Here is an 18,952-nt window from a genome sequence, read left to right as displayed (position 1 = left end):
ACACTATAGTTGTGGCATAAATAATGCAAAGTAAAGAACACAAGGGATTTTTACGTGAAAAATACCCGGCTCAAAAGGTGAAAAAACCACGACCTACTGTCCAGTAGGATTTTTCCAAACACTTCACTATAACTCTGAGCCAACAACAAAGTTTACAAACTCTTACAAACCTAAGGATTAACTCTAACCCTTATAGCAACACGCCACAAGCTGTTGCGACTATTTCAAATTAACTATAACTTGAAAAATATAACTCGAGTTTACAACCTCTTGCAAACCCAAGGATTAACTCTAACCCTTATAGCAACACGCCATAGGTTGTTGCGACTACTTTAAGTTAACTTTAACTTGAATAATACAACTCAGGTACCTAGTACAATTTGCTTTTAGGGAAGCTGGAAGGTACAACTCAAAAGCCCTACTACAATGAAACTAGAATAAAAGACAGACATTTGGATCTGGTTCTTCTATCTGGTTCATGTAACTTCGGGTTCGCACACTTGAATCACACATGAATTGCTTGCAAATTGCCTTGCTATTTTGCTCTCAACTCTTGTTTAACTTCAGCGTTTGTGCGTGTTTGTAAAAGAGAACATCCTGAAATATATAGAGTTAGTAGAATGGGATAAACTAGAGTTCTAATGCTATACTCTTCCATGGTGGAAGAGTTCTAGTTATCTACAACTTCTAACTCCTCCCTTATCTAGGATAAAGTTCTCTTCAAGTACGGAGTCCTGCTCTTTATCAATTATGCAATCTTTTCGTTCATGAGATATCAAATATAACCACTTATGCTTATCCCCTTCACGTGCATGCTTTGTGCTTGAATCTGCCTGTGTCATGTGTATACCGTATATAGACCTGATTCATTGCATGTGTTCCTTTATCGATCATCAAAACAAAACTTACTCAAGCAAACAATGAGAATTAATCACAATGTCAATTCCCTTTTTCTTAGCGAACAATGGTAATCATAAATTACAAAACCAAAGTACTTAAAATATCACAAAACTACGTAAGTATAATACATCAATTTCTTTATTTCTTTTTCCGATTTCCTCTTCATTAGCACATATGGTACCAATTATAAACATTATAAATATATATATAGTATATGAGCAGTACGCCATTGTTTTCTGTGCTTTCTTTAATCCTTTAGGAAAATGCTTGAGTTTTGAATTGCCTTTTTATGCTTTTTTAAAACAAGCAAGTAGACATAGAATAAAATTTCTCTGCTAAAGGATTCTCTTATATATCCAGATCTGATATAGATAAACGCGCCATAGCCTGTCAATGAATTTTGGATTAATCAATTTGTTTTTCCTAAACACGATTTCTGCGAATGCTTGGAGAAATTATATATAATATGTCAAGTTGTTATAAATTAAACTATCACTTAAAAAGTTCATATAATAGTGAGGTACTAGCTAGTCATTTTAACACAAGCTTAGAGAAAATATGGTGACGGCGAAAATGAGCAGAGGGTTGGTGGTGCTCACCTTTACGGTGGCCGTAATCGTACTTTGCAGTCACCGGCCGGTGATGGCAGAAGAGGTAAACTCATGATATAATTAGTTACTCCTAGTTTTGTTACTGTATAAATTTTCTTTTCTTTTTCAGGGTGTTATAAAATTTCGTTAATGTTATATATAAGCTTCACCCCCAAATTATTCCTTCCCTTAAAACTAAACATTGTTTTTCTTCTCTTGGAACTGCTAAAACCAAAGTGAGCTAAAATGATATATTGATGCAAGAAATGTGGACAGCAACACGGTTCAATTATCTTTTCTATTAAGAAAAACTAATTGCAGTACTTGGGAAATTTGCCTTTACTAATTGTTAAAAGAAAGTTGTAAGTGGAATGAAGAGTTTCTAATGTTCTAGTCAAAAAATCAGTTAACGGAAAATCCTTGTTTGCATCCGTCTTTATACCAAATCATATTAATTTTGGTATAGTTAAGTGATAGATTGAGATGAGAATCATGGTGTTTGGGTAGTCAGCAACTCGACTATTTGACTAGCTATCTTTTACCTGCCATTATTATAGGCATCGAGTACCTTTTCCGTCAAGGATTAGGCACATTTTTGGTATTGACTGAAATTTGAACTATGGTTTCTACTTTTTTTCACTCACTTCTAACTTAGAGGTGAGAATGTTTCAAGTGAAAAAAATGTATGTACAAATACATGTTTTGTCATATACTGGTATATATATATGTCTATGCTCCCTTTTTTTATTATTTGAAAATTTGGACCATGCATGCTCTGTAAATGGTAAATGGCATAAAATAGTCCAACATCTTGTTATTGGCATCTGGTATATAGCTCATATTTGTTTTTGAGTTAACGCAATTGGCAGCCTATAGCCATTATCATATCCCCATCATCTTCATAGTATATCAGCCTCCATTGCAATATAATCCTTCTTTTTTCCTCTAGCTTTTGAGTTCAAAGTGTGTGAGAATATCTGTTAGAATTTGAATTCTAGTCTACAAGTTTTCACCCACTTCTGCCTGAGAGGTGAGAATGTATATTATTAACCGTTGTCAAGTGAAAGAAAAATATCCATATCTAAAATACGTGTCATGCATTTATTAATTAATCAACGTATATGTTTGAATGCGGATAAGTTTTTTTTCCGGTGATGCTAAAAACTGCTATGGACATGTAAAGCAGCAAGTGGAATTAGCAGATGTCAACAAGGGCGCCAATAGCACCACATCGCCATGGACATTATTTGTACCTAGCGCAACTGATAATTGCTTGAAAATCTACAATTGCGCGAGGTACGCAACTACCAGCTGCATAACCGAATGCTGCGCGTTATTCCCCTTCAGTACTATGCCTATAAGAAATTGCATTTGCTGGCGTTTGGCCGACCATGTGAATAAAGAAGTTTTTACTGCTCTTCAAAAGTATTGTGGCTTCAAGAATCCTTGTCCACATAAGCAAGTTAGTTCTCTGCCTTCTTTGATTTGTCTTCTAGGTTTATCTTCTACAGAGTGATATTTCCATAATCATGTCACATACGTGAATCTTTCTACGATAAGCATTAATTTATAATTTAATTAAAACTTGAAACCAATCTACCACCACAGATTAAACTATCCTGGTAATGTGAAATGGAAACATTGATAAAGAACGCTCAGAAAATTGTCTCTTTTAGATTTTTTCCTCAACTTCTTTTCCCTCAATTATTCAAAATAAATTAATAATTCATCCCAAATGTTCTTTCTTGAATGTATATTTTACTGTAGAATAAGAGACGGTATCTTACTACAAACTAAAGGAGTAAAAGCAAATGACTATTTTTTATTTGCCTTTTGAACATTGTTTTACTAGTTACATATATTAATTAGTTTTGCCCTCGCAAAATGTAATGTGAAAATCTAGTTGTTATTTGATGTAGGAAATCAAGCAGCTGCCAGAGGTGGTTGGAACTAGCAAGGCCATGGACAACAAAAGTAGTTGCAACCAACAACTGCAAGAACAGCCAACTTGTTGTGCAAAGGATAAAGAAAAGATAAATAATTGCATGTTAAACACAGCTTCCATAGACCAATGTTGCCCAACATTCAGTATTATGCTTGGCCGTAACTGCGACTGCTATAATTACGCCAAGAATTTAGACAATCAAGCTCTCATCACACTTGAGAGTTACTGTGATGTCACCAATCCATGCAAGAGTGCTCAAGTAATATAATTACTCCTCTTTTTTCTTCTTAATTAGTAATTCTTCTCATATTTGGGTCTACATGTGTGTTGACTAATGCATGTGTGTTTTTGTTGGTTTCAGGTGATGTAGGATTCTGATATGGGGATGGAAGTAATCTTACAAAAATGTTTAGTTCTATTCTATGATGAACAATTGGTCCTCTCTGTAGCATAGCTTCGTCATGTTTTGTTTAGTGCCCCTATATATGATGTTGAACATAGTTATTTCGCTATAAGCGAAAATGTGTTTTTCTGTTTGGCACTTGAGCAATGATGAGTTAACATATGATCGTTTTCGGCCCAACCCAAATTAATTTATTCCAAAATAGGATTATGATTGGCCAATTTTTTTTACGAAAATTACACATGTAGCCGTTCAAAAAGAAAATCGCAAAATGTATTTTTTTATGTACATATTTAACAATATTGTCGCTTCAAGCAGTATACTGTTTGTCCACATATGCAAGTTAGTTTTCTCCCTTCTTAATTTACATCATATTATATATTGATCACTCCTTTTTTATGTATGATAAAATAGCTCTATATGGTGGTGTTTATATAATCATGTTACTTGATAAAAGTTTCAACTCAAATTAATAATTCATTTTTAATGTTCTTTTTCGAAAGAGTATATTTTTCTACTACGTCGCTTTAAAATATAAGACACGGAGTATCTTACTAGAGGTACAAATTAATTAAAGTAGTAAGAGCAAATTAAACGGTTTTTTTTTTATATATGTATTTGTCTTTTGAACATCACTGCACAAAATCTAATGAGAAAATCTAGCAAGGAAATAAACCAGCAAGAGGTGGTGGAAACAATCGAGGCAACAGACAACAAGAGTAGTCGTAGCAACCAGATACTTGTTGTGCCAAAGATAAAGAAAAGATAAAGAGTTGTATTTAAACACAACCTCCATTGACCAATATTGCCCAACATTCAGAGCAATGTTTGGCGTTAACTGCGGGTGTACATAAATCGGGTTAGTTCAAATTTTTTAATTATCAAACCAAATCAATGGTGTCAAAGATAAAGAAATTAAAATATAAAGAGTTGCACGTTAAACACAACCTCCATTGACCAATATTGCCCAACATTCAGAGCAATGTTTGGCGTTAACTGCGGGGTGTACATAAGTCGGGTTGGTTCGGATTTTTTTAATTATCAAATCAAATCAATGGTGTCGAGATTTTTAAATCTATAAACCAAATCAAACCAACAAAGTCGGATTTTCAATCTCTGTTTTTCTCGGGTTCTTCGTTTTTTTTCCCGAGTTTTCGGATTTTTTTCCGGTAGAGTCTTCATATATAACACAAAATATGTAATTTGTACTACAAATATTTCTTTAGTCCTAGTAAGATATATTGATACAACTATATAATATATTTTTCAAGAAAATAACATAATAATATGAGATGAGTCATAGCATTGTACTAAAATATTCAATAACAAAGATAATAAAATCGCATAAAATAAATATGGCTAATTAATAAACCATAATAAAATTGAACATAATCTAAAAGTACTATATAAGTCATGCTAAAATAAATACATTTAATACGTATTATTAATTACATGAATAAGCATTAAAGAAAAAGATAAACTAAGTTATGCGTTTTCATTATAAACTAATGCAAAACTAAAAATAGATATCCAACACTATTGTCATTTCTATTGTTGAATTGAAATTATTTTGTTAGCGTTAATATTGATTTGAACTTTATTTGAGTTAACTACATTTATGGGCTATAAAACTTATTGGACTATTCAATAAGAATATTAAGTTCAAGATTGAAATAATACATTAAAAGATAAAACTGTGAAAAAGTTTAAGAAATATTTATAAATTACATTACAATAAATATTTATATATATAAAATATTTTTAAAAATTGTATAAATGTAATGTCGGATTGGTTTGAGTTTTTTTAGTTAAAACCAAACCAAACTAATTATGGTCGGATTTTTTTTTCCTAATACCAAACCAAATCACATCGATTTTGTTTTCCTGATTTGACTCGATTATCGATTTGGTTCAGTTTATCGGTTTTCGATGTACCTTCAGTTACGCCAAGGATTTAGCCAATCAAGCACTCTTATCGCACTTGACAGTTACATGGCTTATTCCTATTTACATGGCTTTTAATCTCAGTATCTTCCCCCTTAAGTCCTAATTACTTCCATTAGAGCATGACCAAGTCTCCTGTACAACAAGACACAAGTTATGTAAAATTCTCAACCAATTTTTTTTTTCATTCATTCCTTTTCGTTGGATATCTTGCTTTTTCTTTTTTCTTTTTTTTGTGATAGAAAAATTATTCCCCTTTCACTTGATTGAATTACGAGTAAAATGTTGCTGCTGGATCACCTATTTTTTTTACTTCAGCAAACAAGATAGTTCAAATGTAAACACCTCTCTTTTTTTCAACGGGAACAAAAAAGTTCTTAATTATCAAAAAAATTACATAAGCAGAATTCATCAATTTCCTTATTTCTTTTTCTTCTTTCCACTTCCTTAGAACATTATAAATATGTATAGTACATGCACAGTCGGTTATAATTTTCTGTGCTATTTTATCCTTTAGGGATCATTTGGTATGCGGGATAAGGTGGGATAAATCATGATACTAAATTTATACTATATTTTGTTGGTGGTATAAATTTATACCACTGTATAGGTCAAAATCCGCCTCTGTGGGATTTAACATGGAGCGTTATTATGGAAAGCGATATGGCCGAGGTCGACTAGTAGATAACAGGGTTCGTAGCCGAGCAGTCAATAACGACTGAGGTTGAGTATCAAGGGCAGTGCTAACGGCTAGTTTTTGTAATAGGATATTTAAGAGAATATTCTATTGAATACTCTTTGTATTTGTACTTTTAGGGTTGACAGAGGTATGTCCCATATAAATAGAAAAAGAGATAGGGGGAAAGAGCATGTAACATTCTCTAATAAGAGCACTTTTTTAGAAGTAGACTTTCTCTCTAGAAAAGATACAAACAATACTTTTCTAAGAAGATTCGATTATCTATTATTCCACATTTTTCCATCAGATGCCAGAATAGTTCCAATATTATTACATTTGTCTATCACTCATCGCTGTCAAAAGGAGGAATAATCCACCTCATTTAATATTTGACGAATCATTCTCCTTATTTACGTTAATGTCATTTATTCTTATTTATTGCTTGATATTCTTCCATCATTAATCATCTCGAAATATTCAATATTTGCATTTAATCCTCCACCAACACTGTCCGGTTTTATTTAAGTTGACTAGTTATAAATCTAGGGATATTATTATTAACTAGGTTTAATCCCTTTTTATATAAAATTAATTAGTTTAATTAAAGATTTATATTTTTTGGTCAAACAATTTGGCGTCGTCTGTGGGGACTTTCTAGTTAAGTTTTTAGTTTTTTCTAGATCTATAACTGGCACAGTTCACAAAAAAAAAAAAAGCCTCCTACTTTCTTGTACACACGGATCTGACATGGCAGGTAACAGAGAATAAAGAATAAAGGTAGTGGCCGATCTCACTACCAACCTCTTAAACACCATCAATGAGGTCTCTGAAACAGAAGGCGAAGACATAACGCCTAACGCCTCTTCCAGGCGAAGTGGGTCACCCCTCCCTCATGGCAGCATCACAGCATCCCGCGGTAAAAGAGTTTTCACGTTCATAACGGAAGAGGTGCCACCAGAAGTGAAGAAACTACTTGAGGCTTGGCTTTCAAACACGCTGAACAACATCCTCGATAAGCCCGCTCAGGAGGCAGTTAGAGAGAATGCAAGGACTTGCATTACACCAGCAACAGCCGAGCAGCACGACCATCTCCCTCTAGTAACAGGTATCGCTCATAATGTTAATAATGCAGGTAATGATACCCTCACGGCCATCATGAGGAAGATGGAAGAAATGAAAAATGAAAATAAAATACTTCGGGACCAAATGAGAGAGCACCAAGAAAGAGTCGACAAAATACTGGGTGCCCCAAAACTCTTACCAAAAAGAGATGCTGGTCGGTTCGTTAAGCAACCCTACAGTGATGAAGCCGCCCTACGTGCCATACCCAAGACCTTCAAGATGCCGCCTTATCTGAAAATATATGGCGGTACGACCGACCCCGAAGATCATGTAACTCACTATGTCACTGCGGTAAAGGGCAATGATCTCGCCAAAGAACAAGTATCCTCCATCTTGTTGAAAACGTTCGGCGAAACCCTCACCGGAGGAGCATTAACTTGGTATTCACAGCTGCCCGCACACTCCATTGAAATATTCGAAGAGATGGCCGACAAGTTTGTAATGGCCCATGCTGGGATAAAAAGGCGGAGGCTAGAGTGAACGATATATTTGCCATCAAACAATCATCCGGAGAGGGATTGGGGGACTTCCTCGCTCGATTCAACTGAGTGAGAATGACCTTACCAAATGTATCGGAAGGAATGGCTGTAGCAGCTTTCCAAAACGGGCTGAACAGGGATGGCTCAAGGGTGACTAGAAAATTAATAAGTCGTCTTATAAAATATCCTCCAACTACTTGGGATGAAATACACAATGCCTACTGTGCTGAGGTCCGTGCAGACGAAGACGACCTGAATGGGCCAACCCATCGGTTGACCTCGGCTTATTAAGTCGGCTTATGTTTTGTGCTCGAAGTCCCGACATGCGAAGTAATTCGCCAGTTCATAAGATGCCCGAACATGACTAACAATGAGGCCATCTGCTTCGATGTTTTGTGATCGAGGGATCTGGTCGAGCTGACATTCATCAAACTCGGGCAGTAGTTTGCAAATCTCAGCTGGTATTTTTGTAACCTTGGCTCTTTGATCTGGAAAGTCCCTGTGACTTGGTTGACGACGAGTTGAGAGTCACAGCGTAGGATGACCCGTCTCGCCCCGTACTTGAGTGCTAGCCTTAATACTACAATCATGGCCTCATACTCAGCCTCATTATTAGTCATGTCCGGGCATCTTATGGACTGGCGAATCACTTTGCATGTCGGGACTTCGAGCACAAAACATAAGCCGACTTAATAAGCCGAGGTCAACCGATGGGTTGGCCCATTCAGGTCGTCTTCGTCTGAACGGACCTCGGCACAGTAAGCATTGTGTATTTCATCCCAAGTGGTTGGAGGATATTTCATAAGACGACTTATTAATTTTCTAGTTGCCCTTGAGCCATTCCTGTTCAGCCCATTTTGGAAAGCTGCTACAACCATTCCTTCCGATACATTTGGTAATGTCATCCTCACTCAGTTGAATCGAGCGACGAAGTCCCTCAATCCCTCTCCGGGTGATTTTTTGATGGCAAATATATCGTTCACTCTAGCCTCCGCCTTTTTAGCCCCAGCATGGGCCGTTACGAACTTGTCGGCCATCTCTTCGAATGTTTCAATGGAGTGTGCGGGCAGCTGTGAATACCAAGTTAATGCTCCTCCGGTGAGGGTTTCGCCGAACTTTTTCAACAAGATGGAGGATACTTGTTCTTTGGCGAGATCATTGCCCTTTACCGCAGTGACATAGTGAGTCACATGATCTTCGGGGTCGATCGTACCGCCATATATTTTCAGATAAGGTGGCATCTTGAAGGTCTTGGGTATGGCACGTGGGGCGGCTTCACCACTGTCAGAAGAAGGAATCATCCACCTCATTCAATATTTGGTGAATCATTCTCCTTATTTACGTTAATGCCATTTATTCTTATTTATGGCTTGATATTATTCCTTCATTAATCATCTCGAAACATTCAATATTTGCATTTAATCCTCCACCAACACTGTCCAGTTTTATTTGAGTTTACCAATTATAAATCTGGGATATTATTATTAACTAGGTGTCACGACCCAAAATCTAACCACAACTCAATATCTCAATACAGAAAAATCTTTGAACATAAAGATGGAAGCAATTTAATAATTTAGAAAAGCCTTTTGAAAATAGAAATATCCAAAATACGATACAATCCATCCAAAAATCGGGGTGTGACTGAGTATATGAGCGTCTAAGTCAGAATACAGTCCACTACAGTGTCTAGAGAAATAAACTGAAAAATACAACTAGTGATATAGAAGGAGAATCAAGGCCTGCGAACATCGTGCAACTACCTTGGTAGTATCCGAACTCTGAAGTCTCAATCAGCAACTGCCGACGTGATCAAAAATGCCTAGATCTGCACACGAGGTGCAATGAGTAACGTGAGTACATCCAACTCAGTAAGTAATAAGTCTAAACTTTGGACTAAAAGGTAGTGACGAACTTAACCGGTATAGATAAAATAGAAATAAATGTACAGAAATGTAGGCATGCTTTTAAATTAAATAGGCAACTCAAAACAATAAAGCGAAGCAGATCCTAACAGTGTAAAGAATATAACTCTGCTATATCTACATGCCAATGCATATGCGATATGTGATGCACCATGATGTCAGCCTCATGTGCTCACACTCTCGAATGCTCAACCACTCGGTACTGTATATGCCCCATACGGCCCAGGGAAGATCCATCTCGGAACATATACATCACTAACTAAAAGTCACCCAGTACCGAGGAAGGCCAATCCAGCCCTGTGGAGAAGATCCATCTCCAGGTATCAAGTACTTCGGACAAGATCCATGTCTAGGGAAGATCCATCCCTCAATAATATCAACCGTGCTCACTAGGGGTGTGTTACAGACTCCGGAGGGACTCCTACAACCCAAGCGCTGTCATAAAATCAGTATAACCGTTGCGGCGTGCAACCCGATCCCATAACTGTCACTCATAATCAGGCTCTCAGCTTCACTCAGTCATCAATCTCTTCAGTCTCACTCACGAGCTCACAATATCATGAAAACTAGCCCGAAACAATGATATTATGTATCAATAAATAACAACTGAGACAAAGATATGATATGAAATGCATGTACATGACTGAGTACATAATATCAATGAAATCAGTGAGATGACAACAAGAAACGACCACTAATACTGGCATAAAGCCTAAACATGATATCTAGCTTGATTGACAGCTCAATTACTTTATCACAAGATGAAAATACGGATATCAACAAAATAGAGTCACTATACAGTGCCATGGAATCAACCAGGCCACAATTCTCATGGTGCACGTTCGCATGCCCGTCACTTGGCATGTGCGTCACCTCAATACCAATCGTATAGCACATAGTTCGGGGTTTCAAACCCTCAGAACTAAGTTTGAAAGCGTTACTTACCTCAAACCGAGCAAATCTTACTTCGAAATGCCTTTGCCCCTCGAATCAGTCTCCAAACGCCCCGAATGTAGCCACAAGCAGTACTGTATAATTAATATAGGCTAAAGGAATCAATTCCACAAGAAAAATACGAAATTATAAGCCAAAATCCGAAATTGGCTCGACCCGGCACCTGGGCCGACGCCTGAAATCCGATAAAAGTTATAAAACCCGAAAGTCCATTCACTCACGAGTCTAACCATACCAAATTTATCAAAATCCGACACCATTTGGTCATCCAAATCCCCAAAATCCACTCTCCAACTCTCAAGCCCTAAACCCCAAAATTTCACTTCAAAATCTCACTAATTAGGTGGAGAAATCAGTGGGGAAACAAGTTTTATGATCCGAAACGAGTACAAGAAGCTTACCTCAATAATCACCTCGAAAAGCTTCTCCAAAATCGCCTAAGTCCGAGTCCAAAATATTGAAACAAGACTAAAATTAAGAACCCTTGCTTTTAAACCTTCTGCCCAGACTTTTCGCATCTGCGGAGCTATTGTCGTACCTACGACGCTGCATCTGCGGTGAAAATGCCACTTCTGCGAAAGTCACTTGCACCTCCAGGGCCCGCACCTGCACTCCAGGTTCCGCACCTGCGAACGTGCATCTGCGGCCCTGGCCTCGCTTCTGCGGAGTCACTCTCTCCCAGCTGCCCCTGCACCTGCGCCCACTTGTCCGCATCTGCGCTACCACAGGTGCGGGAAATTCTTCGCACATGCGACCCCTGTCCTTCATGGCCTTGCCCGCATCTACGATTCATCCCACGCTTCTACATGCTCGCACCTGCGGTGCCCACTCCGCAGGTGTGGTTACACCAGTAGCAGCAACTCTTCAGCTACTTCATCAACTCAAAAATAAAGTCCGTTAACCACCCGAAATCTACCCGAGGCCCCCAGGACCTCAACCAAACATGCCAACAAGTCATATAACCCAATACGAACTTAGTCGAATTTTCGAACCACACAAAACAATACCAAAACACCGATTACACCCGGATTCAAGCCTAAAGAATTTTTAAACTTTTGAATTCTACAAACGATGCCGAATCATACCAAACCGCGCCCGATTGACCTCAAATTTTGCACACAAGTCATATTCAACATTACAGACCTACTCCAACTTTCGAAATCGGAATCCGACCCCGATATAAAAAAGTCAACCCCCTAGTCAAACTTCCGAAAATTCGACTTTCGCCATTTCAAGCCTAAATCAGCTACAGACCTCAAATTCACAGTTCGGACACGTTCCTAAGTCCAAAATCACCCAACATAGCTAACAGAATCGACGAAACTCCATTCCAGAGTCGTCTTCACACCATTTTGACTACGGTCAAAATTCTAAAACTTAAGCTTACGTTTTAGGGACTAAGTATCCCAAAATACTCCGAAACCAAAACAAGACCTCCCGACAAGTCACATAAGCAGAAACAGATACGGAGAATACAGTAAATAGGGGATCGGGGCTAATACGCTCAAAACGACCGGCCGAGTCGTTACACTAGGTTTAATCCACTACTAGAAAATGGCTATTTTTCGACTGCCAAAACAGTCGGAATGCGGTCAGAAAATGCTAATTTCCGACTACATTCGGACCGAAAAATCGTTGTCGCAAAATAGCTGGTCTGAAATAGTTTACGACCGAATCGGTCTGTAATTTGCGACTACATTGGTCGCAAAGTCAAAATAAAAAAATGACTAATAAATGTTGCCAACTGTCCGACTGACGCGGTCGCAATCGATTTAAATTAAATTTTAATTTTATATTACTTTTCCCACTTGCAAACCGTATATATAATTATAATTTTCTTTATTCTTTCTCACCGGAGTGGTCGCAAATAATATAAAGTATTTTTATTTTATTTGAGTTTTTCCACTATTGTGGTCGTAAAATTAATTTAATATTATTTATTTATTTATATTTTTGACTACTGCGGTCGCAAACCTAATTTAATATTATTTATTTATTTATTTTTCCCACTACAGCAGTCGCAGATGTCCTGAAAGTGAAAATTTTTAAAGCACTTTGCGACTACCCTGGTCGGAAATCAGTCGAAAAACTGGGAATTTCTTTGACATATTTTAACTGTTTTAAAGCACCACCACTAGCAAATTCAAATATACATCAACTAAATAATTAATCCACTAAGCTAACCAATCAATCCACCATTCTAACCAATTAATCCACTATTTCAACTAATCAAATCCATAAAATGCAAACAATTATAGAAAACATAAATATTTATAAATAAAACATCCAAACACAAGTTAAACGCACCGTTCAATCTAGTCTAAAACATTACAATCATAGTCAAGTGTAAATATTACCAAGTCTAAACATCTAACCACAACAAATAATAATGTCTCAAATATCACAACCACAACAAACTAAAACTCATTATCCCTGCCATCATCTCCATTCAAAGGATCAAATTGACGCATGCTCATAAGTTTCTCCACTAGACTTTATAATTTGTTAAAATTTGTGCGATCTTCTTTCCGTTCCTCCTTCAACTCTTAAAATTCTTTTCGTAATTCTTCTACCTCTTCGTGATTATGCGAATAATTCGCACCACTAGACAACAATGTCGAAGAACGACCTACTGAATGTTGTGATCCAAGACCGTAGTTTTTACCTTTCTTTATGCCACTAACCACTTGTGTCCATATTGAAGCTACATCATTGAGTGATACTTGGGTTGAGCTACCATTCTCGGAATCGGTTGACTTTGACGTCATTACTCAAAACGTTTATGATAGACTTCCTGAAATTTAAATGTTAAGCATTAAATTATGTTATACTAACAGTATGAAGCACCAATAAATAAATTATGAGAGCCTCATATAATGTTCTACGTAGATGCAAATGAAAAAGTAAATGCAATTGATAATCTATAGCTGGGGAAAGGATTAAAGACATGAACCTATAAGATTCTTATTTCATATTCCTTTTTAGAGTAGACCAACAAGAAAGCAGAGTTTAATATGCAATCCTCAAAAAGGCTACATCAGGGGAAAAGGAACAAAGACATAAGCTTTTAAGTACTAGAGATTTCTATATTTTCTACTAACACATATCTCTAACAAGACTAAAAGACTCCTAGAGAACTAAACCTTTACCACAACTAATTGGTATCGCCTACATGGATTTTTTTACTTTACATGTGAAAATTTTCTCGCATTGCCCGTACCAAGCCTAAATAAAGGAGAGTTGCAATAGGCGTAAAACTAGTCAATTTCTAATGAACCCTCACAATAAGAACTGCATCTGATAGCCACACTATTATATACAATTTAAATATAATAGTATAGAACATATATTTATATGTAATGAACTGCTTCTCGGACAACTAATAGTAGTAATGTTAACTTTTAATACATATAAATTCTCGTAGATATTTTAGGACAACTCAACACATATCTTTTGAGAGGAAAATTTGTTTTACCCACCAACGGAAGTGGAAGAAAGAGACACAAAGCGAAAACTGGAAATTAGAACGTTACCATGGAAAGAAATTACATATGAATAATTTATATGTAAAGAACTTGTTCTCCATCTTTACAATTTCATTTTTTAAATATTTAAATATAATGGTATAGAATATAACATTATATACCCAATTCAAAAAAGAAACTCCAAATAAAAATCAAAGAGAAAATACAGAAAATTAAGAACCACGGATTCCAACATAAACACATAAAAACTGCCTTCTAATGAAATTAAAGTTATCTATTTAAAGATTGTGCCTTAGAATTGAGGATGGAAAAAATAAATAGAAAGGGAAAAAGAAACTTACCCGTATGAGGATATGAGAAGAAAGAGAGAGAGCTGAGTAGTGATTAGTGATTTAGCTCGTCAGTCGCACAGGAGGAGTGAACGAGAGATCAAAGAACAACAGCCTCAAGGGTAAAATATCGGTCGAGCAGAGAGAGAGGGGAAATTGGAAAAATAGGGTTTTGACCTGTAATATTAGATTAAGTTTAGTGACTACCGTAGTCGCAAAATCACTTAAATATTTTTTTATCGTTTTAATTTTAATATTGCGACCGACGCGGTCACTTAGTGGGTCAACTGATATTTTTTAATTTTTAATGTCCGACCGAATCGGTCGCAAAAGTGAAGACGGGAAATTATCGCGCTGTTTTTCCACTGCTTTTATCGGAATAATAGTCGATTTTTTTTTTCAAAACAAAGTAATAAAAATTCAATCTTTTTCCGACTGTTGCGGTCGCAAAAGCAGTCCCATTAGCGACTACTTCATTTCAGTCGAAAATTTCGGTCACAAATTAATATTTTTCTAGTAGTGATCCCTTTTTATATAAAATTAATTAGTTTAATCAAAGATTTACACTTTTTGGTCGAACAACCACCTACCAAACATAGTATAAACTTTGTTTTAAACTTAATCTCGAATATCTCATCTTATTCCTCCTTATTCCATCAAACCCGATATTATTTTATCCCACCTCCCAGGTGAGATAAATTAGTCTAAGAATTATAATCTTAGGAATATAATCCCGGGATAATTTAGTCCACGTAACAAAACGACCCCTTGGTACTTAAGTATCTTGATTAGGACAACGCTAGAATTTTCAATTGCCTTTCTCTGCTTAAGGAATCTCTTATTTGCATTTCCTTGGCTTACGAACTTGATAAAAAATATATCCAGATCTGTAATAGGGAAACGCGCCATTTCCTGCCATTGAATTTTTCAATTAGTAAGATTTGTTTTTCCTCAACACGATTTCTGCGTATGCTTATAGAAATTGTATAATATGTCCAGTTGTTAAAAAATAAATTAAAATTATCACTTAAAAAGTTTATATAATTGTGGGGTGCTACTAGCTAACTAGTCATTTTAACACAAGCTTAGAGAGAGTAAAGATGAAAATGAGCAGAGGGTTGGTGATGCTCACCTTTATTGTGGCTGCAGTCGTACTATGCAGTCACCGGCCGGCGACAGCAGAAGAGGTAAACTCATCATATAATTAGTTACTCCTAATTTTGTTACTGTATAAAGTCTCTTTTATTTTTCAGTGTTTTGTAAAATTTCCTGTTATAAGCTTCACCGCCAAGTTGTTCGTTCCCTTACTACTGAAGAAGATTGATTATTTTTCTTCTCTTGGGTCAGCGCACTCACTACATTTCCCCCTCACCATAAAACAAAGATCGATTTTTCTTTTTAATATTCCAGTAGTTGGGAAACTTGCCAAAGTTATAATTGGAATATAAAGTTTTCAAAAGTTCTAGTCAAATGTAAATTTGTTGACGGAAATGCTTATTTCCAACAGTATTTTCACCAAGCCATATTAGCTTGTAGCCGGCTTGGCCAAGCTTCTAAAATCTATTTGTTTTAAAAAGTGATTTTTTCAAAAATATTTTTAAAAAAATTACTTTTGATCAAAATATTTGACTAATTAATTTAAAAAGTATTTTTAGAAAAAAATTATTTTTTTTATTTTTCAAAAACTGTTTCTTTTTATCCAAAAACACTTTTTTTTTCCTTAAAAAAGATTGGTAACACTTTTAACCAAGAAAAAAAAATTAGGCCAAAAAGACTATTAGAGTATTGGTTAAGTGATACACTAAGGTGGGAGTCCTAATGTTCCGACGGTCAACTACCTTTTACCTTCCATTGGTATTGCTATTGAGTAATTTTGTCCACTAAAATTTAGGCATCTGCTGTTTGTATTTGTTGGAATTTGGACTCTCATCAGTTTGTTTTCGTCCGCACTAAAAACTTGCTATGGACATGTAAAGCAGCAAGTGGAATTAGCAGAGGGCGCCAATAGCACCACGTCGCCATGGACACTAGCTGTACCGGGCGATAAATTTGGTTGCTTGAAGTTGTTCAATTGCGCTAAGTACCCAACGACCAGCTGCATAACTCAATGCTGCACTTTATTCCCCTTCACTACTAACCCTACGCGAAATTGCATCTGCTGGCGTTTGGCCGAGCACGTCAATAAAGAAGCTTTTACTGCTCTTCACAATTATTGTGGCTTCAAGAATCCTTGTCAACATAAACAAGTTAGTTTTCTGCCCTTCTTTAATTTGTCTTCTCTATTCATCACTCTTTTATTTGTCTCTTGAACATTACTCTATACTAGTTAAGGACGAAGAATATAAAATAGTTTTAACCTCACAAAATCATCTAACGCAAAAATCTAGCAGGAGGAAATCAACCAGCAAGAGGTGGTCGAAACTAGCAAGGCCATGGACAACAGGAGTAGTAGAAACCAACAGGTGGCAACTTGTTGTGCAAAGGATAAAGAAAAAATAAAAACTTGCATGTTAAGCACAGTTTCCATAGACCAATGTTGCCCAACATACAGTATAATGCTGGGCCGTAACTGCGACTGCTACAATTACGCCAAGGATTTAGACAATCAAGCTCTCATCACACTTGAGAGCTACTGTGATGTCCCCAATCCATGCAAGAAAGTTCAAGTAATTACTCCCTCTTTTAATTGTTTCTTCTTATTTTCATATTACCAGTACTGAGTCCTTATATATATATATATGCCTAATTACGGTATTTTACTCTTTCAATTTTGTTCTCGCAATCTTAGTTCTTTTTTTTTTTCCCGACCAAAATAACGTTTATTTTTAATTGAAGAGATTCTTGTCTCCTGTTTTCTAACTAAAACTAATATGGGACCTGCAAGTTTACGCATGTTTATACTAACTTTTGTAAAGTAGTCCTAAAAATCCAAAAATGAAATGATATATATGGACCCTATATTCCCTCTTTCAAAAGTAGTATAAAAATAAATAAAAAACAAAATGAAAAAACGTTGTTGCCTGCTAAACTATTTTTCACTAACCTCAAAAGATCTTGTGTGTTGCTAGAGGCTAAAGCATTCTCTTAATTAGTTTCAGTTTGACAAGAGAATGTTTCCATTTATTTGGGAGACGGGTGAAGGATAATTTGAATTGCAGAGAGAGATTGTAACAATAACATTTTCAGCAGGATGGAACTTTTGCTTATTGAAAGAGTAAGAGATTTTTCAAATTTCCTTGCGTATCTACTAATGCATGTGTTTTTTATGGTTTGATCAGGTGATATAGGATTCTGAGACGGGGATGGAAGTAATCTTAGAAATTTCTGTGGTTCTAGTTTGTATGAAATTTTAATTGAATGCAAAAGTCTCGACGGTTGTTCACTTCAATATTGTCATGCATGAAATGAATTTTCCTTTTTTTTTTCCCCTTCTTGTATTCCCTCCCCCTCCCCCACCTTCCTTTTTTTTTTTTTTTTTTTGCGCATATTTCATAGAATAACAACAACCCAGCAAAATCCAATTAATGGAGTCTGGGGGAGGGGGGGGAGGGGTTAGAGTGTATGCAGACCTTACCCCTAACCCGAAGGAGTAGAGAGGTTGTTTTCGAAAGACCCTCGGCTCAAAAAAATAAAAAGACAAAATGACAAAATGACTAAAAGGAAAGAATATTAGTATCACAACAACAATCATATGATAAATAGAAACACCATGAAATCCAGAAGAAAGATGCAAAGCAAAGGGAGACAATATTAGTAAATATTAGTATCATCACAACAATCATAAGAAAAATAGGAACACCATGAAATCTAGAAGAAAGATGCAAAGCAAAAGCAATAGCTAGTAAATAGGACATGCGCTGAAAAGCGAAATAGTAAGCCACAACATTGCCAATAGCTATCTTAGACAAAAACCCTACATGGCTAGTCCGACAATGGTACGAAGTAAGGCACGACTCAACTACCTCCTAACCTACAACCCTAGTTCTTAATAATTAGTACTCCGTCTTAATTTATATCAGGCGCGTTATTATGGGATATCCTAAATTGACACCATTTCACTAAGAATCTATTTTGTACAACTAACTTCAAAACGTATGTAGAAAATTTATTTCTCAATCAAATTTAAGTTTTGAGGTAAATATATTTTCTCTTTAATCAACTTAACCGTATGGTCCTGATCCTGCATCGCGAAAGCGA

General features: G+C 36.1%; 2 protein-coding genes across 4 annotated transcripts; both read left to right on the top strand.

Annotated features, from left to right (window-relative positions):
* The first annotated feature begins 1,358 nt into the window (after positions 1–1,358).
* On the top strand, positions 1,359–4,018 carry LOC107789728 (uncharacterized). 2 transcript variants are annotated; one of them, XM_016611598.2, is made up of 4 exons: positions 1,359–1,554; positions 2,674–2,952; positions 3,410–3,694; positions 3,797–4,018. In XM_016611598.2, the coding sequence occupies exons 1-4, from the start codon at positions 1,459–1,461 to the stop codon at positions 3,803–3,805; spliced, it is 669 nt and encodes a 222-aa protein (XP_016467084.1). In that variant the 5' UTR covers positions 1,359–1,458; the 3' UTR covers positions 3,806–4,018. The 2 variants fall into 2 exon arrangements, with proteins under 2 accessions (XP_016467084.1, XP_016467085.1); XM_016611599.2 differs by having other exon boundaries at positions 1,387–1,554; positions 2,677–2,952.
* An 11,769-nt stretch (positions 4,019–15,787) lies between these two features.
* On the top strand, positions 15,788–18,183 carry LOC107789729 (uncharacterized). Of its 2 annotated transcripts, none has more exons than XM_016611601.2 (4): positions 15,788–15,942; positions 16,735–17,001; positions 17,146–17,421; positions 18,034–18,183. In XM_016611601.2, exons 1-4 carry the CDS (start codon positions 15,856–15,858, stop codon positions 18,040–18,042), a joined length of 639 nt encoding a protein of 212 aa, XP_016467087.1. In that variant the 5' UTR covers positions 15,788–15,855; the 3' UTR covers positions 18,043–18,183. The 2 variants fall into 2 exon arrangements, with proteins under 2 accessions (XP_016467087.1, XP_016467086.1); XM_016611600.2 differs by having other exon boundaries at positions 17,143–17,421.
* Positions 18,184–18,952: the final 769 nt, after the last annotated feature.

The sequence above is a fragment of the Nicotiana tabacum genome, chromosome 19 (assembly GCF_000715075.1).
Source record: "Nicotiana tabacum cultivar K326 chromosome 19, ASM71507v2, whole genome shotgun sequence".
NCBI classification, from domain to species: domain Eukaryota; kingdom Viridiplantae; phylum Streptophyta; class Magnoliopsida; order Solanales; family Solanaceae; genus Nicotiana; species Nicotiana tabacum.
Note: the sequence above shows the minus strand (reverse complement) of the source record. Positions and strands in the feature narration are given on the sequence as shown.